General features: G+C 57.4%; 1 protein-coding gene across 1 annotated transcript; it reads left to right on the top strand.

Moving 5' to 3' along the window:
* NCLIV_002800 (hypothetical protein) lies at positions 1-22,542 on the top strand (the record flags this gene model as incomplete). The annotated part of the gene is made up of 31 exons (XM_003879778.1): positions 1-234; positions 644-1,072; positions 1,392-1,709; positions 2,408-2,559; positions 3,031-3,309; positions 3,895-4,214; positions 4,603-4,925; positions 5,419-5,501; positions 6,177-6,327; positions 7,143-7,358; positions 7,790-8,150; positions 9,009-9,264; positions 9,878-10,246; positions 10,650-10,950; positions 11,350-11,469; positions 11,826-12,057; positions 12,577-12,701; positions 13,113-13,292; positions 13,758-13,889; positions 14,604-14,719; positions 15,197-15,314; positions 16,327-16,389; positions 16,810-17,045; positions 17,284-17,434; positions 18,349-18,755; positions 19,155-19,276; positions 19,847-19,971; positions 20,330-20,442; positions 20,911-20,950; positions 21,623-21,661; positions 22,351-22,542. 31 exons carry the CDS (start codon positions 1-3, stop codon positions 22,540-22,542), a joined length of 6,303 nt encoding a protein of 2,100 aa, XP_003879827.1.
* Positions 22,543-23,594: the final 1,052 nt, after the last annotated feature.

Below are 23,594 nucleotides of genomic sequence, written 5' to 3' on the forward strand. Positions count from 1 at the left end.
ATGTGTTGCTCTGTCCTTAGAGGAACACAAACTGCAGCCGCAGGAGCGACGGCCGCCGACGAGTGCGTCCCGTGCGAGCCTGGTTTCCACTGCCCAGAGTCCGGAGTCTCCTTGCCGTGCGACGAGGGCTACATTTGTCTCGAGGGAGCGACGACTGCAGCGCCGGTGGATGGGAAGACCGGGAAGCAATGCGACGCAGGCTTCTACTGCCCTCGAGGCTCCTTCAAAATGCTTGTAAGCAAAAGGAGCAAGGGAGGAAATGAGGGATGGCGGGACCCGGAGGCGTCTAGGAGAGGTCTACAGATCATTCGCGTCCCGTTCTCTCCAGGTGGGCCATGCGGGAGAAGAACCGTTTGTGGGGCCCTTTCGTCGTGTCTGTGCACCTCCGCGTCTCTGCTGTTGGAGATGTGTGACCGTTCCCTCAAACAGTTTGAGCCCCAGCCCGCACCGCCAAGTGCAAATCGGCTGTAAAGCGACAAGATGAAGTCCGTGCTTGAGTCCAGGCTGTGATCTGGAGGCCAGCGAGCTCTGCAGCCGTCGATCTTAGTCCAGATAGGCATACGCGCGTTACATGCAAGCACACACATGATAAGACAGGACATTGCCTGTTTTCCGTGTGGCTCTCCTTCGATTCCTTTTCTAGCCCTGTCGTCCAGGGACAACGAGCGCGAAAGGCGCCAGCTCTTGCACACCCTGTGAAGCGGGGAAGTTCTGCCCGTGGCCCGGAACGCCTGCTGGAGATCCAGCAGGCGTCAAGGCGTGTCCGGCTGGCCACGCGTGCCCAGAAGGAAGCGCGCGCCCGCTCCCTTGTCCCGTCGGCACCTTCCAGGCTGACGCAGGTGCGACAGAATGCACGCCTTGCCCCGAGGGACACTACTGCGGGGAAGGAGGGTTAAGGGCGGCGTCCGGCAAGTGTTTCGTGGGATTTGTCTGCGGCGGGGCCGCCGGCACTCCGGCGGACTGGGACCAGGTGTTTGGGCTCGACGGAGCCGTCAGCGGTCGGTGCCCCAAGGGGCATAAGTGCGACACAGCTGGCGCACGACCTGTGGCGTGCGAACCGGGAACGTATCAGGTGAGCTGCGTGAAAAGACGGGGCAAAGTTCGGGTTCGTGCCAAGCGTGTGCAGACACGGGGTGAAGAAGATTCCTTCAGAGAAGTCTATGTGAGAAATAGATCCGTCAGCTCTCAGCTCTGCAATCTGCTGGCAGCATCCGCTTTCCACATGCCATGCTCGGCCCTTCCTCTCCTACATTCTAGGCAGAGACGCATCCGCCTTCTGTGTTGGGAGCCGCCCTGGGGAGAGGATTCAGTCGGCCCGAGGCGCAGGATCTACGAGTCACCGGTGTCCTGTCGCCTGCCTCTTGGCCCTGGGTGTCGCGTCTTCCTGGCAGGATTCGACAACTTCAACTGAGTGCAAACCGTGCCCGCCGGGGAAGTTCTGCAGCGCTGCGGGCCTTCAGGAACCCTCCGGAGACTGCGCAGCTGGCTTTTTCTGCACGGCCGGGTCAAAGACGGCGCGCCCAGGTCCAGGCAACGAGGGCGGCGCCTGTCCTGCAGGCTGGGTGTGCCCCGAGGGATCAGCCGCGCCGCGCGGATGCCCGCTCGGCCAGTACACTGAAGAGGAAGGACAACAGGCCTGTCAGGCGTGTCCTGCGGGGAAGTTCTGTTTGAAGGCGGGCGAGGCACCGCAGCCCTGCAAGAGCGGACACGTAAGTGAGGGGAGAAAAGCGGACTGGGGAGAAGTGGAACGGAAGCAAAGAGACGGGCGTGGGGCTGGTGGTACGGCTACCTGGGTACGGAGGGATCGAGCGTCCCGTGTCACGTGCATAAACGAGCGCTGCAGGGCCAGAACGCACTACCCCCTGTCATGGGTAGCCGCCCAAGGCTGACAAAAGCATTGCTGCGCGGTCTTCCGACGCGCGTGCGCGGCTCGACGTGATGACGCTTCCGTGTGGGAAAGAGGCGCGAGATGAACTCGAACAAAGATGAAAGGAGAGAAACGAGAACCTCGAGGGATGACAGGCAGTTCAGCGCTATGGCAGAGATCAAGCGAAAACAGCACGAGCCAGCCTTGCCAGGCAGCTGCAGCTGCTTCGCATGAAGCAGCTGCATGCTCGCGAGTTCCTTGACCCTTATGGAATCTGTTCGTGCGGCGGCTAATGGTCCGAACAGATAGTCCAACAGAGGCCTTGCGGGTCTGCCACACTCCTACTGCGTAGTTCTGATTCCTCCCGACGTTCGGGATCTGAGGCACGAATAGCCCCGTTTGGGCGGCGAGTGACGCGCTGCCTGGTTGCGAATCCACAGCCGCACGGATCGCTCGACCGACATGGAATGCCTGGTCGGCCTCTCGCCGGCAAAGTGGACCCAACCACAGTCCACGCTTTCTCTTCATCTTTTCTCTCAGGTCTGCGATGCGGGGAGCGGAGTGGGCAGGCCGTGTCCTGCGGGCTCCTACTTCAAAGCGTCGAACGCGGCGACGACCGCTGGGTCATGTCTCCCGTGCACCCTCGGCCACTACTGCCGCGCAGGCCAGATTGCGGGGCCGTGCGCACCTGGGTGGGTTTCTTGATCTGTGCTTCGAACCGTCGTCACCTCAACGAAAAAAGAGCTGGGAAGGACACGAACTGTGATGGAGTGATAAAGCGTGATCGACTAACGTTTTGTGTCTCTGTCCACATGTGCGTATAGACATGTACAACTTATTTGTGTCATTCGTACGTGGCCGTGAAGCGAGCCTTCCGTGTGCTTTTGGAAGGAGTTCAGCCAGCGTGTTGCGCGGCGATGCGACCTCTTTGGCGATGGACGTTGTGTCGGTTTCTCATCCTAGGGATCCGACGCCATCGCTGGAAATAGCGTTATTTGATGCGGCGGCACTGGTGATGCCTAAGGAAACGCATGTGTGACAGCTGAGATAGGTTTCACGAAGCCACACGCGTTGATCTGCCTACAAGGATACTGACCTATGTACATGCACATGTCGACGGACATACGCGCTAGAAGGCTCCCGCGTGATGCCTTGCTTCGCAGCTTTCTCTGCGGTCTCGGGAACTGGCTGCCAAATCCGAATGCCGACTACATGCCGCCGTCACCGTTCATCCCATCGTCTGAGTCCCACTCCGCGGTCCTGCTCACTTTGGAGAACTGGCGAAACCTGGCGGCAGGGGTCTCTCTCTATGGAGGGATTCCGTGTCCTCCTGGGCACTACTGCGTGGCGGGAGCGACGACCCCCGCGGCTTGCGGCGCCAACACAGCGAGGCTCGAGACTGGAGGACGGTGGAAAAACGATTGCAGCCTTTGCCCGGCCGGGTAAGACAAACGACGGGCCCCGCCAAAGGTGCTTGTCGCTTTGCCCAGTCGTCTGCACACTCCAGCGCAGTCTCTTGAACAGTGTCAGGCACGCCAGAATTCCAGCGGCGTGCGCGTGCCCCTAACGCCGCGCTGGCAAGATCGATCTCTGAAGCTGCGAGGCTCCCCCTCGAGATCCGCGGCGTCTGCAAGGTCTGCATGCGTGTCATGCGAATGGAACACTTTCGTCGCCAGCTTAGGTGTTTTACCGGGCGCATCTGTTTCCGTTGCATTCCTTTCTAGCTGTCCCTGACTTGCGTTCTCTCGCTCAGTCGCCCCGCGGTCTCTCCAGAAATCAGTCGCGCCTTTTCCGGAGAAGGTCGCAGTAACCTGTGTCGCCGTTTGTTTCGGTGCCGTTGGATCGTGGCGTACATGACTGTTTGGAGCCTCGTGGTACCGTGCACTCTCTGCAATCAGGCAAAGGCCTGTGAAAACGCCAAGCGTGTGCCTTGTCCGTTCCTGCGTCAGCTCGCCCTTTCTGATGCGTGACCGTCCGTTTCTCCCCGCTCCTTGCGTCCACTTGTGTGGGCTGTCGGATTCCCGTAGGTACTTTTGCAAAGACAACGACCCAGTCCCCTACCCATGTCCGCGCGGCTTCTACTGCCCGTTCGCTTCGCGGGAACCCTCGCCCTGTCCCGAGGGCACTCTCGGCTCCAGAGAGAAAGCGGAGAGCCTCGGAGACTGTGTCAGCTGTCCGTCTGGGTTCCACTGTCCCGCTGGGACCTCGGATCTTGCTGACGACGGTCTCCTCTGCTCTGCGGGCTACTATTGCCCGGAAGGGACGAAGGAACCCGTCCCGTGCATCCCTGGAACGTACAACGCCTTCACGGGCGGTGCGTCTGCGGAAAGCTGCCTACCCTGCCCCGGTAGGTTTGAACGCATGCACACACACGTGTGAGGAACCGGCGCCGTAGAGACGAATGCGATATTGTCGCGGAGTTACAATGGGTCTCCAGGCCAAACAAACCTTCCTTTCCTCTCTTGCGTAGAAGGCGAGCATGGCGGGTGGCCCTAGGAAGTCGCGTGCGGCTCATTCGTTCTCTGCAACGCCTTGGCTCTGGTCACCGTTGATCTGTCCTGCGTCGCCTAGAGGCGGCGACGTGTGTTCCGAACAACGGAGAGACTGGAGCTGACTCGCGACATGTGTAGCAGCTGTGTGAACGCATTTGCACACACCTGTTAGTTATTGAGCGACGCTCGCGAGCCCGAACCATAACTTTTTTTTGTGGTCTCGATTTGCCGCTCCGTCTGCAGCTGGATTCTTTTGCAGTTCCGAAGGCACGGCTCGACCGACGAGTATCTGTCCCGCTGGGTACTACTGCCCCGCGGGTTCCATGTCTCCCGTGATCTGTCCCCCGTCAAGTTTCTGTCCCCTTCAGTCGAGTGCGCCCAAGGCGTGTGCGGCTGCGGGCTTCTACTGCCCCCTGGGGGCGCCGAGCCCAGAGCCCTGTCCCTCTGGAGCCTTGTGCGTGGCGGGGGCGAGGGAACCCACCCTGTGCCCGAAGGGGACGTTCTTGCCGCCTCCGGCGGTGGGCACCGTCGGCGGCTCTGAGGCACAATGCGTCATCTGTCCTGCTGTAAGCGCGTCTCGGGCTCTGCGTTTTGAAAAAAAATCAGGGAAGGTCTGGAGAGGCGGTCGACCGCGCTGCCGTGGTCCTTCTGGGAGCTTCCGCTTGCGCGGCCCGCGAAAAGTTCAGGACTGTATGATATGAAGGGGACACGTTCGTGAATCTGTCTCGTGAACGCCGAAGTGCCTCTGGTGTTCGCGTCCGTCGCCCCACAGCGAGACGCACGAGAGAGGCCTCTCTCTGGCAACGTTTCAAAACGTACCGAGCGTCTCTGGTGCTTTCGGGTCACGCGATCGACCGGACGCTGCGCGGCACACGTCGTCCCTTGGAGTTAGGCTCATTTTCTGGAGGAGCGTCGCGTCTACGAAGGGTATTTGAAACTCCTATCCTGCCCGCTCGACGCAGGGTTCGGTTTCGTATCCCACTCAGTCGCAAGCGCGTTGGGGGGCGCGCTCTGTGTGGCAACGCTTGGAAATCTCGCTTTGTTGCCTGTGCCGCTCAGGGCTCCTTCGCGGACGCCGCGGGCTCGACGGGCTGCTCGATCTGCTCAGCAGGCTTCCTGTGTTATGAAGGATGCATCTCTAGGTGAGGCTGAAACGGCGAACTGAGGCGAGAAAGAAAAGAGAGTCCGTCCAACTGTTTTTGCCGTATCGCGAGCGGCCGCGGGGCGGGCCGAAGCTGCCTTTCGCTGTAGGCCTGACCCCACCCGTGATTCGGATGAGTTCGTTCAATTACAGAGTCAAGAGAAGAGAGACACCAGATGCTGAGCATTGCTGAAGGTAGTTGGATGGAGGCTGTGCTTTGTGTTCTCATGTTCATTTGCAACGGCCAGTTCGTTCTCGCGAACGCCGCGCTCCTTGTCAGGCACGTGCGTTAAAAGGAAAGCGGCGTGTTGGGGTCTTCTCGCTGAACGATGCGACAGCCACAACTGGCCCCGTTAGAGAAAGGTTTATACGCTCGGACTCAGCTCCTCTCACATTCCTTCGGCCGCGTTAGCCTCTCCCGCTTCTTGGCTGCTCCAGTCGGATACGCCTCACGCACGTGGGTGCGTGGGAAGCGCGAGCGCCGCGCAATCGCTGTGTCTTTCCACACGTTTTTCGGCAGTCAAATCACAACGCCCTGCGCTCGACAAGAGCCACCGGAGGGAGTGGCAGCTAGTGCTGCGTGGGGGATCGAGTTGATGCGCGTTCTGCGTGGCCTTCTGCCGTTACGCTGTGTCTCCTGCTGGGTTTCGGGTTCTCCGTTCCTGTTTTGTGCCAGCGAACCTGAGTCCAAGGAGACCGACAAAGGCCAGCTCTGCCCGCTGGGGCACTTCTGTCTCCCTGGAGCCCTCGAAGCGTCGCCGTGCCCCGCCGGGTCAGCCGGAATGAGACGAGGACTGAAAGCGGAAGAGGACTGCACGCTCTGCCCGGTAAGACCAGAAAAGTTATTGAAACGGTCTGCTGTTCCAGGAGGGCGACCTTGGATCACCTCGTGAAGACACGGTCGAATGTGTAAAGGCGGGCTCAGCCGCTCGCCGCCTAAAACGTGGCATAACGGCATTTTTTCTTGGCGGCACACGCCCACGAAGCTTGCTGCCGCACGCAGATCGCATCTGCACGGGCGTAGGAAAGCGACAGATGTAAATTCACACCGTTCATCTGCCTGCACGTCTGAGAGGTCGAGTTTGCGAGGCGTTCTGTATAGCCAGCGTAGAGCCGCAGCCAGAGGCCTTGGCGTTCTCCCGAGCCGCTACGCTCGCACTGTCGTGCCGACTTTCTCCTCTCCCGCTGCCTTCCGGAACAACAGTGCAGAAGCGTCCGGACAGAGCGACTCTGAGGGGCGCCGCAGAGAAGGACACAACCGCACTTGGACAAAAACACGTGTCTTTGCATGCACATTCTGGACTGCATCTACGTATACAAACGTGCGCGCGCCCTTTGACGGGCAGAGCGATTGAACACGGAGCTACTCGCGCACACCGAATGCGGCTTTTGAGTGGGGACAATCTCTCGACCGCGAGTTCCAAGTGACAGGGGATACGCACACGTGACATACTACGGTTCGTGGCTGTCCACGCGCTATTCCACTGCTTCGAGGGGATCCGTGATCCAAAAACAGGTGTACCTCGAATCTGAGAAAGCCAGCATAACACATAGGATAATACCTAGAGAACTGAAAATGGCTCCAGAGACGCTTGCCATATCCAGCTGCTGGCGTTGGTTTTCATATGGGCTCTCGACGCAGGCTGGGACGTTCAACGAGCTGTCTGGACAGTCGACGTGCTCGATGTGCGGGGCAAGCGCAACAAGCGTTCCTGGGTCTCTCACGTGCAACTGCAAGGGGGAGAACCGGATGTTTCAGCCGAGCGACAAGTCTTGTGTGTGTAAACCTGGGTTCATCTTTTTGAAGAACGGGGTGGATATGGCCTCCGAAGATGGCGACGGAAACTGCTACCAGGTTGTAAGTTTCTCCCACTGCTTCTGCGAGAAACGTTGTCCTAACGTTTGCATGTATCGCGTCCTGGAAACCTGTTTGATCTGTTCTCACCTGCCTGTCCATTCCTATGCCTCGCCCTATTCCTTCGGTCTGCATACTGGACGGTTTGCCGTCGACGAAAAAGGAACATAAAGCTGAAATCGCGTCACGTGTTTTTTTGCTTGTCTCTCTTCTCTCTCTCTCTTCTGGCCGGGCAGCTTACGCTGCTGGCACGGAGTTAGCCGAAATCGGGTGAACTTGGGTGACAGTATCCTTTTCAGCAAAAACAGGATACAACCTTCATGTGCTTGTTGGCATATATTCCACGTTTCCCTTCGCCTTTTCTAACTTGTATTTCCCTTTCCAAAACGTTTCACAGTGTACTTTCTTACAGTTTAATAACCTTGTGTTTTCAGGTTCACGAGCGCTGCGGAACCGGACAGTCGCGAGACGCCTCAGGGGACTGCGTGGATCCCTCGACTGCCTGCGTCGACGAATGCGGGGAAGGCGGAGGGGAGTTCAATGAAGTGTCTGGCCTCTGCATGTGTTTCACCACCCCGTCCCAGATCTCAGAGTGCGGCCTTGCCTGTCAGCGGCAGGCAACGCGCATGCTCTTGGCAGATGACACGTTCGTATTTGAAGAGACGCTGAGTTCTGGAGACATCCAGACGGTCGCAGAAATCTCGCTTGCGTCGCTCCGGCCCGATCGCCTCGCTGGAACGCCCGCATGCACCGCCGGCGAGCGATGCATCCTCCAACTCCAAGATTTGACCACAGGTAAAGGCCAGAGAAACACGAACGCAGGCATCCGCATGCGTGAGAAGAAGGAGCGGGACAGGGAAAAGCAGAGCAAACAGCTGTGCAAGAGAGAAGAGTGCTGTAAAAGATGTGGGCGGTGCGGACCGCAGGCTTCCAGGGATAGTGTCATATCTGCGTCGCCCATGCCTCGCCGACCCCGGCAGAACGTGAAGAATCACGAGCTTCGAAAACGAACGCGTTTTGACAGGGGCAAAAAATCCAAGACAAAGAACGCACGTTTGAGAGGACGCACCCAGCCCCTGGACGCGCTCCGTTCCTCCAGTTTGGCCTCGAAGAGCGGGGGGCTGTCTCTCTAGTTTTCACCTCCCCCAGTCGCCGCGAATGACGCAGAAGATCTGCATGCACATACGGTAGCACGCAGAGCGTCCCCCTCGGGCTGTTGAGATGCCGATCGATATCGGCGTGTGAATTTCGACTCCGGCATAAGGCGTCTAACGGAGGGCGTGGATTGAGACCCCCCTCGTCAGGCCTCGAGAGCCACTGGGGTTTGAAATCTGCGCTGTGCCCGCTGGACACAAGCGATTCTACGCCCGTTACCCAGCCCCCGTTACCCATCCCCTGTCACCCATCCCCTGTCACCCATCCCCCGTCACCGGCTTTGATGCCGTTCTGTTCTTCGTTTAGACGCTTCTTCTTTCTTCGCCTGTCAATGGGAATAGCCGCCGATCGCGTCACTCACCCGACTGGCAGATCGGAACGGCGACTGGGTTTTCCATCTCCACAGAGCCGCTTTCTCACGTGACAAGGACGTCCACAGAGGGCCCTTTGCAGACTGCTTCGTTTTGCGTACCGCGGTGTCCGTGTCCTCGCGATCAGGGTACATGGCGAGTCTGTTTGGGGCTCCGTCAGCACTGATTGCGGAGCTGCAAAATCTCGCGCGCGGCCTCGCACCCCACGCGCGTCGCCGCGCCACCATACAGGCCAGCGAGACCTTGCTTGGGGTCCCCTGGCCTGTCCAGTGTCTCCCTGTGGGGACAACGGTGGTATGGAGACTCGGGAAAAACAACTATCCTGTGTATGTCAAAGACAGCCTGGTGAACACCAACCGGGAATTTGACTATGGCAGTTTCAGGTAGGCCGCCTTCGCTTTGGTGAGATTCTTCGGCTCTTGTGCGAGACACCTTCACCTTCTCTCTCGTTGCGGGAGTGCGTCCCGCGATGCGTTGGCCGAACGATGTCCCGAGTCGGCCTTTCTAAGCACCAGACCCACGGCTATACTGCGCGCTGGTGAGGGCATTGGACACAGCGAGGAGCCTCGTTCGAAGCGGGATCAGTCCGGGGGTGACAAAACAGCAAAACAGCGCGTTTCCTCTCTACAACGTTCTGTGCGTTCCGACGTCCCGCTCGCCAGAGGCTGAACCCAGTGGGACGTCTAGTTTCATCACTACCTCCTTCCGTTTTTTCCGCACAGTTTTTGAACAGGCGTTTGCATGCCTGCACGTATCCCTCGCAGATGCCGTGAGGATGTGGATTGGTCGGGGGCCCTACATATGAACATGCATGTGCATGCTCTGCACGTTCACGCGCGCGCACACGCAGAAAACGCCGTCCGTGTCCCCGCATCTCGCCACAGTGGAAGACGCGTGGGCGGTGCGTGCTCGCCGTTCTTCTTCTCCTTTCCTCTTCGCCTTCCGGTTGAGATCCGCTGACTTGGCACCTTCTGTCTGCCGACTCCTCGCTTCCAGGCAACTCGAGTGGGAGGTCCAAGCTGGGGTTGACTACGTCCTCTTTGCGTACACCTTTAACGAGCCGGGCGTGTACGTGTTTGCGTCGAGCTTGAATCCAAAGCAGTATTCGATTCTTCGCTTCCTCGATGAGAAGTTGAAGTGCAGAGACAGCGCCACAGTGCCTCGGCGGCGCACCCGCGAAAGCCTCGCCGCTGTCGGCATTCGCCTGAATCCCGACATCTACGAAGTCGCCGACTGGGGCTCGATGTTAAGGCTCGTCATAGCGGCGGTGGTCCTTATCGGCCTACTGCTGGTCTGGGGTTGGGTTCTGAACGTCCAAGACCTCGATTTCGACGTTGAAGACGTAACGGCGCTGCCTTACAGAAGGTACGGAAAGAACGCCCCTGTGAACCGTTTGCGCAGAGTCCTTTGCGTGCGATGGGGGCTCGATTTCAGCAGCTGGATGAAATTAGGAACATGCGTTACGGCATCCTCGTGCACGTTTCTGGACGAAGCCTCGTTTTGTAACGAGTTGAAAGTTCTGTGAGGCACAGAGAGGACGCAGCGGGGGAGTCCAAAGAACCAAGAGTCTTTGTTAGCTCGTGACATCAAAGGGATCGGCCCAAAAAGGCATGGCGTGCCTCGTGTCCGACAGCAGCGGAGCTTTACCGTACATGCGACCGTTTCAGTCAGAGGAGTCCCCTAACAATGCGGCGCTGAACTGCGCTCTCACGGTGTGGTCTAGAGTGTAGCCGCTGCCCTTGTTCTTCCTGTCCGTGGCATGTTGTAGGCGCCATCTCCTCTTCCAGGTTCCCGGTGTCCTCCGCCCAGAGAAAGCCTCGCTTGGGTTCGAGGCCCAAGAGGCGCACAAAGAGAGAGCGCGAGAGGGGGCGCTTCAGCTGCTGCAGGGAGTCGACCCCCGAATTGTGGCAGGGAGCCTGGAGCTGATTTCAAAGACATCGGAATACGTGGCAGAGATCGCGCAGACGTTGAGGGAGAAACGCGCAGAAAAGGAAAGGGAACTCCACAGACTCATGCAGGAAATGAGCAAAGCAATCGCGGACGAGTTCAGAGACTTCTTCTCAAAGCAGGTATCCGTCTGCAGGCCTGCGGTCAGGTTCTGTATTCCCACAAACGCGAAAAGAGAACGCGTCGGGAAGCAGAGAACGGCAGAGCAAGAAGCCCCGCGAAGGGAAAGATGCTCTGTGGGGGGAGGGCAATCGACAAGGTGGCTCGTGTGTCCGTGCGGAAATTCATCCGCGGGCACGTGCCGCACAGACCGCCGAGGTGCCCAGTACTGGGAGGAGTGACTAGGCATGTCCACCTTACATGGGCAGATTTACGTGGGGACTGCCTCCCTATATGTATTCGCTTCGCGCTGGAGTCCATATCAAGTCCAGACGGAGTCAACGGACAAGTTGTCCTTCCGTAATGCGGAGATATATGTCACTTTCGCTCGTCTGCCGAGTTGCGACTGGTTCACCTGTCAGGCATGGATGGCATCAGATGCGCAGAATCGGGACTGCGTGGAGCAAATTTTGAAGTATCTCCGCATGCCGAGAAGACTGCTCGTTCAGGAGATGGCCAGAGCCCAAGAAACTCGCGAGGCCGTAAGGATGAACTGCCTCAACCTCCGCTTTGGGAGTCGGCGAAGCAGACGCGACGCGGGGCGCAAACGTTTTCTCCAAACCCAGGGCGCAACGGGGGAGTTCCCCAACTTCTTATCCGGTGCCTGGGTGCACAAATGTGGCGCACAAATAACTCCTCCATCTTCGGTTAGAACAGCTTTTTTCGTCATTCTGCTTCATGCGTGTGTGTGTCAAGTGGCGCCGATTCGAGGCCTTCTCTTTCCGGTGGTGTTTGTCTTCCTTTCCCAGCTTTGTCTGCCTCCCCATTACAGCCACAGCGCCGCTCCCCCCGAGCCATGGATGTGGGAAGGCGAATTCCGCTGTTTTCCTCCGTTCAGGAATCCGAGCTTCTCGACGCCAGCGAATCCAAGAGCGTCGAGATTATGCGACGACGAAGCACAGTCCTGGGGATCTGCGAAGAAGCTCCGGAGCACGTCCTCGACCTTCGAGCGAAGGTGAGGCTGACGGGGACGCCCTCTTCTTCGTTTCTTCCGTCTGCTCGCGAAACATTTGTGGTTCCCCATGCGCGCAGAGATCTGGCTTGCGCAGCAGAGGTGGGCGCAGGTGGCGGTGAGAGACCCGCGTGGATATGCGTGTCTGTAGACATCTTTACGGGGCTGTATCGGAGTCGTCGTGAACACGTAGCAAGAGAGAGTCAAGCACCCGTCTTAGCGGCGGCTTTACTCGTAGGGCATGCAAGGAAGAGTTTGTACTCAGCCACTTTTTGCGGCGTCTCGGAAAGGAAGTGACTTGTGACAGCGATATAACTCGAATACAAGGATCAACCGAAGCGTACATCTGGACACTTTTAATGCGCTTCCGTTTTCGTGCAGATGCACACGCCCACGCCTAACGTTTCCAGTGCCGTGTCGCGCCCCGTTCGCGCCGGCGCCGCTTCGCGCGTTCAGTCCAGCATCAGCTGAGACTGTTTTCTGTGTCTCTCTCTGTTGCTATGTCCTACGCAACTAGCGATGTATAGGGTATGTAGATTGCATTTGCCTGCAAGCGCGTGCACCTTTTCAGGACTTCTTCGCGTGTTGCAATTGAGTCGGGTAGTGCTGCGGGCTTCTCACCGCGTCTGACGTACAGTTGTGCCGCGTATTCCCTCTGTCTACCGGCCCCAGGTGGGAAGTTTCTTAGGCCAGTTCCTCCACGAGAGCCTTCAAGACGCGAGCGAGATGCTCTGCACGCTCGGTACTGCTCTCGGGCAGCAGGTAAGGTGTCCCTGAAGCTGTCCTTTCCCGCCGCGTCTTGCCGATCTCGCGGGGGCGCTGGCTCTTCCAGCTTACCTGCGGCTTTTGGTCTGCCGCAAACCACCGAGTCGCTTCTTGTTTCCTGCTTGCCTCCCCTTTTTGTTCTGGACGCCGGTCGTCCGTGGGTTCGCCGCGTGGCCGCTGGTTCGGGGCTATTTTCAGTGTACCTCCCTCTGCTCGTTCGAAGCCTGCGCTAGCACGCCCAGGCCGGCTGTGTGTGACGGTGGCATTGTCTGTGAGGCACTGCGAACCGCGTCCAGAGTGAAGTTGAAATGGCCCACATGCGAGTCCCCCCACAGAACGCTGAAAACCCGCAAGCGCTTGGCCTTGCTTTCGCCGTCGTTGTTGGTGTACTTTGTACCTTTTTCTCAGCGTCAATCAGAAGCCAGCAGCATTCAAACATTTTTGCGGGCCCGAGACAGCGCTCTGGTCTCAGCCGAGAACGACATTATCTCCTGTCACGGGGCACTCCAAGGGGCCGTCCGACGTGGGGAGAAAACGGCCGACGTCGCCTGCGATAGTCTGGACAAGATGCTGCTGGCATCCGTGAAGGTAAGCAAGGGAACCCAAGTGCTGAGAAGCAGCAGGAGAGGGTAAGGGAGACGCGTCCACCCCCCCCCTCTACCGCCCGAAGGCGAATCGCGCCGGATTCCAAGACGAGGCAAAGAGATGCTGGAGCAATGCTCCGCAGTCTCCAGTCTCTGTTTCTTCTGTCCTGCCGATTACTTCCACAGGAAGCCCCAGGTGAATTTCGCCTCATGCGTTTCACCCTAGGGCACTCGTGGCTCTCTGGCCGGTTCCCTTGCCTTCACCATACGCACCTCGGTAGCCCTAGAAAACGACGCGCTGTCTCGAGCCTGGTCTCACAGAATGGCTTGAAAGGCCTCAGCCGCCGGCGCCGCGTGCGACAGACACATCGCCTGAGCGCGAGGCCGTCTGAGCGATTTGAAGGTCGCCGTGTGTGGAACTTTCTTGATGGTTCCTGTCCTTGTTTTCTCGTCTAATCCCGATTTGTAGGAGGTGAACGCAAGATTTGTCGCTGCGTCGGCGAGCGACCAGGAAGCTCACGAGGCAGCCATGCAGGCGACGGCTTCGCTGCTTCGCGACTGGGTTCAGCGGCAGGCGATGGAAATCGAAGAAAAGGCGAAGGTAACTCCATAGGAGGCGTGACAAGTTCTCAGAATAACTTCGTCTGTCGAGCCGTGCACCTGGTTTCGGTTTCGCGACACACCAGGTTTTCAGCCAACGCGTTACACGAGGAAGTCGGCCACGGGCGAGAGGCGAGGACGGGGCAGTTTGCTGCAGTTTGCCACTCGCCTTCCGTTTGCTGTCAGCGGCAAACGGTCTCTGGTATCCCCGTTTGGGACGGGACTGCGTGGTTCGATCAAGCAGTCTAGCATCCCTTCCAGATTTCTGGCACGAGATTCGAAGTTCCAGAGGGGCGCAGGCATCTTTTGAAATGTGTGCATGTTTGTTCGAGTTGCTGCCGCGTGTGTATATCCCCGCCTTTACTCTTACAAGGCCACGCAAAGGCACGGCATTTTGTCGTGCGACTCAAACGATATCAGCACTAAATCACATCTTCGCATCTATTGGCTCTCAGACGCACATAGATCCACATGTATGTATGTATGTATGTATGTATGTATGTATGTATGTATATATATATATATATATATATATATATATATATGTACGTTTGTAGACTTTTCCTTTATGAACGAGGGCCTGGTTTTCAGATGAACCTCCTTGAACTACACGCGCCTTCGTCAGTGTCCGAGCCAAGCTCCTCATAGGGGTCTTCAACCTTTTTGCGTGGCGAGACACTCATCTGCCTTTCCCATAATTCCCGCATGTTGGCAGAACGCGCGGACCGATGTCGTTCACTACCTGTCTACGGTCCACGAAAGGGAAGAGAGAAGTTTGAAAGAGATGATGGAGGCCAAGCAAGCAACTCTGCTGGCTGCGCTTGCGGAGAGGTTAGTCCGCTCTCGGCGCATATATCGCTCCACGGTCACACGGGACGTGTCTCTTCCTATCTAAAGGCACTGACGCCTTTATGTCTGTGCAACGTTTTGGTGTCTGTTCTTTCCTATTGTTCATTCCTATATGTTTTCTCTGCACGGTCACCCACTGGTGTGTTTTCGTGCTGACACATGTTTCTTTCTTTCCCGTTTACAAGGAAGAAGACATGCGTGCCAGGATCCTTGTGCCTCGTTCCCTCACTGCATCCGCAAGACGCTCTATGCTCTTCCTGGCGACTGTTATACGGCCGGTGCGGCTGCTGTTTCTAGAGCAATCTGTGTGGGGGGATCGACAGTCTTGCCGAGTCTTCTTCGAAACTGAAACGCTCTGCCTTTTCCCCCCGTGTGGTGAGGCGAGCGGAGTTTCATCAAACGGATCCGAAAACACGCCTCGGCTCCTGTTCCTACGTGGTTTGTGGGTGCATGAGCCAGGCAAGACGCCGAGGTGAAGGCTACAGAAGAGAGGCTCCGGTGGGACTACGAGAGAGAGACAGGACCAATTGCTGAGGGCGCGACCAACGGCGGGGCCCTGCGCGAGTTGATGGAACTGGTAACCGCGAAGCGCGTGTCTTCTACCCATCTGCTGATCCTCCTCGTTTTGTGTCCATTGGGTCTCAGTGCACGAAGGGCGGCAGAGTTGTGCACATATCGCTGATACGAGAGCGTGTACGTACACCTCGCCAAGCCCCAAAACGTAAATGCCATACGATTGGCGCATGCAAGTAGACAAATAAATACCCGAATCGTCGATGCACCCGCAACTATGAGGGAGTGCGTTTCTTCCCATTTCCCACGCTGGGGTTTCTTTGCTTTGTCCCCGTATTATGCGCCTAGGAACTGGGAGAATTGCAAGCTAAGCAGGCGGAGACAACGCGAACGGCCTGCGACCAGTTCACGGAACTGATCGCCTGGCGTTTGAAGGCGCTTCGCCTTCGACAGGCGAAAGAGAGGGAAAGGGAGGAGTTGCATGTAGACGCATGCAAGCACTGTCTCCTCTTTGAGCTTTTTGCCGCCACGCAGGCGACTCGGGCTTTCTCGGAACAAGCGTCCCAGCGCCACATCCAGAGGAGGCTGGTAGGGCACGAGGCCAGGACAGGCGTGAGGGAGAGACAGAAAGGAGACCCTTTTAAAGAGGAGCAAGCGAGACAAAACAAAGGGGATGAAAGCGAAACAAATAGGAGTATCTACACTAGCTATTCTTGTGGAAAGACTACTAACTGTTGCTGAGAGCGCATGCCGTTTTGCCGGCGTAGGACACATCGAAATAAGAGACTGGATTTCCGCCGACACGATTGGGACAGAGGGGGACATCCGTCACTTCAGGGGAGGGCCTTCTTTTCTCCCCGGTGTCGCAAGGCTTGGACGTTTCCTCCGGGCTCAGCATGGTTTGAATTTTCCGCGGTCTCTTCACGATTCAAACGACGCGTCAACAGCCGAGAGATTCAGGCTCTTCACAAATCGGAGGGTCGCAAGGGACACGACACAGCGGAAAGCCTCTCCTTCGTTCGTGTCTCTGAAAGACAGGATTCGGTTTGAACTTCTGGTTTGGTTTCGCTGATTAGGCTGAAGAGTCGGTGGATCCCGATTTCTCGAAATCCGTCGCAAGCTTTGGTCGCGTGCTCAGGGTGAGAACACGCGCCGCCACGCCACGATTGCTCCGACCCGGGGCATCTCCCCGACGCCAGGCACCACAAGCTTCGACGCGATTCCGTGGGTGGTGCAGTGGGAGAGCTACATATAATAGTAAACCCTTGTTCGCACCTGCAACAATATAAGCCGGTCGGATATCCTATACATATATATACATATACATATATATATATATATATATATATATAGATATATATATAGGTGCCTATACTGCTGTACATATACACGCCCGCGTCCGGGCTATGCTGAGGGTTGTCGTTGGTGCGCTTCAGCTCCTGTCACTGTTTTCGTCAAATTGTGTTTCCGACTCGCCCCACTTTAGTTCTGTTATCTTTCACAGCAAGATCGCTAAGAGAGCCATTTTCTGGCGCGTTAGCATCTCTCCGATTGCGCAGGAAAGTATGGGTGGGGGCGCTAAGGTCTCGAACGCCGAAACGGAGGCTGCCTTCGTGCGCTCACGCCAGCTGATCCAACGGAAGGTTCGTGAGCTCATCGAGGCGGCGGAGGCAAAGTTGACCGTCAAGGACGAACGCGAATACGATGCACTGAAGGACAAGTACAAGACTGGGTTGAAGAACTGTCTCAGTGCAGGAGACGCAGGCTTCAACCGAGTGAAATCTGATCTTGAAAGGTACGAAAAAAAAAAGAATGTTGGAGCTGGGGCGAACACACAGAGGCCTCGAACGCGAGGGCCACGGCAAAGACGTTTGAGGGGAAGCGGGAAAGCGGGGGGATGTCTGCGGGCAAGGCATCATAATCCAGTGGAGAAGAGAGGAAAAAAGAGGTCGATTGGCATCTCGCGCTGTTGGAGCTGCTATGGACACAACTTCACGCCGTTGTGTGTAGGCTTTCTGTTCTTTTCCACGCAGGGCTGAAGATGCGGAAGTAGACGCCGAGCGAAGGCTCGAAACTTTCATCCAAGAGCAGCTGGTCCTCGAGGAGCAAGCGAGGCTTCAGCGCGGAGTCGACGAAGATATGAGGCGGTTTGAACGGGCCATCGTGCGTGCTGAATGCCATAAGGTACTGCGGAAAACAGGGAACGGAGAGTTGTGGGTCTGACGATAACCGCTTGTCTCTGGGACTCCGTACGCTGGAGGACAGGCTGTGTAGACACCAGAAACGTTGCAACCTGTCTCTTTTCGTTTCGCTGTAGAGCGGCGGGCCTTCGCCCATCCACCTCGTACTGGCGTGTAACTCTAGATCCTGCACTGGGGAGTTTCACGAGTCTCCAAGGCTACGGCACACTTGCCCATCTGGAGGCGTCTCTGTGGGCAACGATAAAGTCCGTCCGTTCGTGTCTTTGCTGAATCGCAGGGACCGCCGGAAGAAACCGTCCGGGTCGTCTGGCGCCGACAACTCTCGATGGAGCGAAAACGCCTCGACGAGGTCGCAACGAGGAGCCTGCACAGCCGACGACGAGAGCTGGAGGTTGTCCTGGAGGAGCATCAAAAGCAGAGAGAGAAACAGAGAGAACGGCAAAGGAAGAGGGTAAATTCCATCACTTTTCGAACGCGCTGTCAGCGCTCGATTCGCCTGGCGGATGCGGTCTATGACTGCTAAGTGATGCACGCCGCACGCATGTCTCGATTCAGGCTGCTTCGCGGAAGCGTGGGGGTTTTCTAGAGTTTCCGAGGGCATTTGCTCGTCTCCAGTCTGCCCACGGGTTCTCAAGCGGTTGCATGCAGACGACCCACAACGCGTTTGTGTGTCTACGCGTGGCCTCTTCACACATTTCCGCAGCTACACAGTACAAGCATACACATGTGCGGGAAGAGATAGAGCGAAAACAGTAGGCTTGTGGAGCCAGACCCGCGTGCTTCCGTTCTCGGCTACCGGCCGTGGCCCCATCATCCACGCGTCTTCTCTCGTTTTTTTGCGAGTTACTGGCCAACCTATTTCTGTTGCTTTTTTGCTGTACTTGCTCTCTGACTCAGGAGGCTGAAAAAAGGCGACTAACGGAGATGTACCTGATTCGACGCCTGACATTCATAACGTCTGAGCTCTGGGCGAGTCTGCGCGTGTACAGACAGTTGGAGGCCCAAGGGGCGTCTCTTTCCGAGAACGCGTTCCCGTGTCTCCGAGTTGGCCATTCTTTGAAAGATCGTGTTTCTGCAATCAGAACCTGGCAAGACGAGCGCACCGCGCTCGAGGACGACCTCAGGAAAAGGATTCAGAGTTCGAAGCAACAAGCAGAGGAGACGCGGAGATCGCATGAAGCCAGTCTCATTGTTGTCCTCGCAAACGAGGTTGAACGCGTGCAGGAGGACGCGAAGGCAGAGGACGAGGAAGATGCGTTTTCGGTTAAAATGAAGAGCACCGCCGTGCCGTTGCCTCTGAGAACGTGAGCGCGAGACGACAGGGCACGTCAGTCGTGGAAGCTGAGGGCCGTCTTTTTTGGCCACGCATGTTTGAGGCTTTGTCGATGTCTTGATGCACCATCGACTGCCGTCGTTGTTCTCGGGTTCCCCCCATATCCAGTTCATAAACACACAGCGTTTTTACGTGTACATAAGCGCACACGCATATTTGTAACAGGGGACGACCCTAAAGATGCTTGAGATGCCCACTAGACACTCGGTGCCTGCCGGAGTGTGCCTCATGTCTGCGCATGCGCCTCTGTCCCACATAAAGGCGTGCCCAGTTCAACGCCTGGCAGCAACGGACACGCGCCTCGGTATACACACGCGTGTACGTGTGGAGACTCACCTGCGTCTTGAATCGGCGGTCCTTGCATATGCAGCGCAGCAGAGCTGGGATTTACAAAGGAACCGACTGAATTGGAAATCGAGGCTCGAAGGCTCCGAGAAAAGTTGAAGGCTGCAGCCTATAGCGCCCTCGAGGACAAGGACCGTCTCATCGGTGGTAAGAGCCACAGCCCCAATCGCGGGTTTCCCCAGAACGCGCCGACGCCTTCTTGTCTTGCTTCGCTTTTCTTCGCGCTCCCGAGGGACGACGGAGACACGCAAGTTCCATAAGAGGGTCTGTGCCATCCTGTTTCTCGCCTCGTTGCTGGGCCCCTTCGAAACGGGCGTCTTCGTCGCGTCTATGACCCGTCTCTGGCGCACGCCAAAACGGGTCTAACGGCACCGCGCGTTCGCACCACGTCTTTCTCCTCTTTTTGCGTCTCTCAACACACTGCCGTCGTGGTCTCGCGCTAGACACGCTTGAGACGGATGTATCCATTTCAATCTCCTTTGCGTCGTGTCACCGACGCGGGAGCGCTTTGTGTGGGGCGCTCGCCCCCCTGTGCAGCCAAGCGGTTCCATTTGCTATTTTTTGCAGCTCGCCCTTTGTGCGGCACCTCCCTAGTGAACAGGGGATGGTTCTACCAGCGGGAGATCCCTTGGCCGTATTGTTTGCGAGTGGTGTTTTGCGCCATTACGAGAGTGTGTTTAACCCTTTGTTTGGACTCGCAACTGCTCTGCGGTGTAGTTATCCGGACACAGCTGAACGAGATCGAAGCACGCCTGGATGAAGAGAGGAAGGCTCAGCAGGATGCGTGGAGGCAGAGACTCGAAGGAAGGGAGGACGGTCTACAGGCGGAAGACGGGCGTGAGGTGAGACTGGAGAAGGCTGCTTTCGCATGGCCTCCGTTTGTCGCATTTTTCCAAGTTCCTTCCTAGTTTGCGACTTGGGTCCTCTGCGAGTTTGGCCGTACTTTCCCATCTGGACCGGTTGCCGATCTGAGTGTCGATGAGCGCAGCTGGACCGCCGTGTCGGTCAGGGGAGTTACGAAGCTTCGCGACTCTGTCTCCGTCGCAGCGCGTCTTTCTGCAGTGTGTTGCGCTGAATGCTCTTACCAGCAAGGGAAGTTTTCCCGTCTTTCCATCGTGGTTTCTGTATGATGAGCCATGGCCCGAGAGGCGCGAAGGAGAGACCAGCGGCGGCTATTCGCCTTCTGTCTTTGTCCTGCAGGCGATACGAGCTCGACATCTTGAAGAGCTGGAAGCGTACCAGCAACTCCGGAACGAAGAATTGGCCTTTGCGCTGTATCAAGCGAAAGCGGACTACATGCACAACCACCCTCGGTATGCACATATTTTTCGCTCGCCTCCAGAAGCTGTCACACCCGCTTCGTGGACGCCCATCTCCTGTTCATTCACTGACTTCCACGAACAGATGGACAACCGTTCAGTCTCCCGTCCTCAGAAGTTGTGTTCCGCATACGGCGTTCGTGCTAGGGGTGCGTGCGGCGCGTGCGGCGCGCGCGTCTACAGACACTGTTTCGCCTGTTTCCTCGTTTTCATCCGCTGAGCGAGATGGCGGTAGGCAACACTGGGCGTGGATGTTACGTTTTCGCGACTCTCTGGGTTTGGCGACAGTGACTTCGAGACCGCTCCCAGTCGACGTCGACTAGCCGCGTGTGTATCCATGGGCGTGTGGGGCCGTGTTCCTCGCGCGTGCGACAGCGGTTTTCACTTTCAACGCACACGGCCGCCGGGCGATCGGCACGGTCTGAAGTGGGAGTGTCTTGTTCCTGCATCCGTTCCTCGCAGAGACGAGGCGGCTACTGAAGAAGTTCAGCGACGCTATTGGGTAAGGCAACGCAGATGGGCTCTTCCTCCAGAACGGTGTCTCCCCACCAAGGCCCAGCACTGGATCAGGCGACTGCTGAACAGACGCAAAAGGCGAGCGCATCGGATCGCCTGTGTTTTGTGTCTCAAAACCGGTCTCTGGTCCAAAAACTGCAGCGCGTGAACTCGCATGCCGCAGCGTGACGGAATATCCGGCTTCCACCTGAGTGCGCTCGTGCGTACAAATCCCAAGGGACAGGGTGTTTCTGATGCTTCAGCTAGACTGCCTGCCCCCGTCGGGGTTTGCTGTGGAGCATCTCTTCGCTCAAGCGACTGCCGTTTCTCTCTGCCTGGGCACGGCCCCCTCCATGTGCTGGCGCGCCTGCGTGTTGCGTCTCTTCGCCACTCTCATCTTGACTGGCAAGCCAGACAACGCCCATGTTCTCGCTCTTTTTTGCTTCGTTCCAACCGAGAGAGGAGGAGGCAGCGTGCATTCCGGGGGGGATTCTCCCTGCTCGGTTCGCTGACAGCGGAGAGTGCAGAATGGGGGAAGGCAGCATCGATTAGTTGTATTTAAAAGGCAAACCAAGGCAGACTCATCTTATTTATAAGCGCGAACTGCAAATTCGCTGTTTACGTTTCTAGCGAACAAAGTCTCCAAACTGAATTGTCTCCTGGGTGAGCGCGTCTGCAGGAAGGGCTGCAGGAGGAGCTCGACGGTGTGCGCCAAGAGGTAGGACACAACTTGGAGGAGATCGTGTTGTTCCCGTCGTTCATCCAGTCTCCTCGAGTCGTCTGTATATTCATCTTGTGAATCCACAGTCAGACGTCGCTTTCTCGCACGTGCTCGCTCGCTCTCTTTCGAACCGCCGGATGCACTGCCACATCTTCTTTCTGAGGAATGGACATCACACGCGTCGTTCCGAGCCGCCGCAGGATCTGCCTTGAGCGCGGCTTCCCCACAAGGGTTGCTCTCTTCCGTTGCCTTTCTTCCGTGACGGCACGCCCTCAGTGTTCACACGAGGCCAGCGACTCCCCCGGGATACCTTTGAGACCGGAGCGCGCCCCGGTGAGGGCCTTGGGTCCCCAGGCTCTGCTGGGGGCACTGATGAGCGCTTCCGAAAGACAGGCAGGTGTGGAAATGCAGCGACATTTCATTGTCCCTCTTTCGACAACGCGTTCCTCTCCGTTTCGTTCATCTTTAATGACGCCGAGACATCGTGCGCGCACTTTTTGTGGGGAATAGCGCAACTGATTACACCGGCTCCGCGCTGGGAACAGAACCTAAATGAAAACGCCTTTGCTAGAGGTGAACCTGGGCAGCGACGCTCGCCCGGGGATTTGGAGGAAGGGGGAAACGCACCTAGGGGGTCTGACATCGCGTGGTGACTCCTCGCTGGGCGTCGTCCGTGTGTGCTCCAGCTCCAGGAGAAGCACGAGTTCACGCTGGCAAAATTGAAGGAGAGGCACGCCGCCGAGCTCGGCCAAGCCCTTGGAGAGCTTGCCTCTGAGACGCAGCAAGAAGGCGTGACATCGGAAGACGAAAGGCGAGAGAACGTGCAACAGGAAAGCGGAGCTGAAGCGGTGAGATGGCGCGTGTCTCACTTGCAGTGACAGAGACGCTCTCCTGCGTTTGCTTTTGGATGGCGGCTTAACTCCACACACGCATTTCAGTCTTCGCTTCCTTTCGACAGGGGCCAGTCGGAGACGTCTCCTGCCTCACGCGCTGCGAGGCGTCGTCAGTGGGTTCATAAAGTCTTGGGGGTGGCTCTTGTCGAAACGTATGGCCTCGATTAACGTGCGCGAACGGTCCGTCTTGATCTCCTCTCCGTAGCCGACAGCCTGTGCGCTCGAGGATAAACGGCGTACACCGCTTCAGGCGCTCGCGTCCTGCGTCGCGGGAGAATTTACCATCATCTCTCTGCCGGTCGCTTCGTCATGTCTTGCCCGTCCAAGGAGCCGCGTTACCGGACGCTCTTCCTGTAAAAATTCCCAGCCGCTGCACATGGATTCTTTTTGGGGGTTGCGGCGATCTGTTCGTCTCTTTTGCAACTTCCCCTGCGTTCCCGTTCTATTTTTGTGAGACCGACGGAGCGGTTACCGAGGCTGGGCACTTCCCTCACATGGGAACGTGGGAGATCCAGCTCCGGCCCACGCTGGGATGTTCCTTTCCTTTGCGCAGCTGTGCCTTGTTTAGCGGCGGCTTCACTTCTTTGTGTCCTCCTCGTTTTCCTTTTGTCTCTGCCGTTCGGAAACGCGCGCTCGTGCATAGGGTGCCCCGATGAGTCGCTCGTCTCCTTGGCAATCGCGTCGTGTGTGAATTCAATCTCAAACAGTCCCTGCCGCCCCCGTGTTGTCACCAGTGGAGCGCACGCCCAAAGCTTTCCAATGAAGACGGCATCCGGTTTCCGGTTCGGATTGTTGGTGCGTCAAACCCGCATCACGTGAACCTCCTTCGGGTTCTTTCCTGCGTTCCTTGCTCTTTTGCCTCCCGCCCACAAATCCGACGTTTCTCTGGGGCCGTCCTGTGGACCCGATCTGGCGTGCACTTGGACCCCTCGCCTTTCCCGAACTCGCCTTTGCACTCCGCATTCCGCAGGAAACGCGACGCGCGGAGGAAGACGCGAGTCGGCGCAAGTTCCAAGAAGCCCTGAAGAAGAAAGAGA

The sequence above is a fragment of the Neospora caninum genome, chromosome Ib (assembly GCF_000208865.1).
Source record: "Neospora caninum Liverpool complete genome, chromosome Ib".
Lineage (NCBI taxonomy): Eukaryota > Apicomplexa > Conoidasida > Eucoccidiorida > Sarcocystidae > Neospora > Neospora caninum.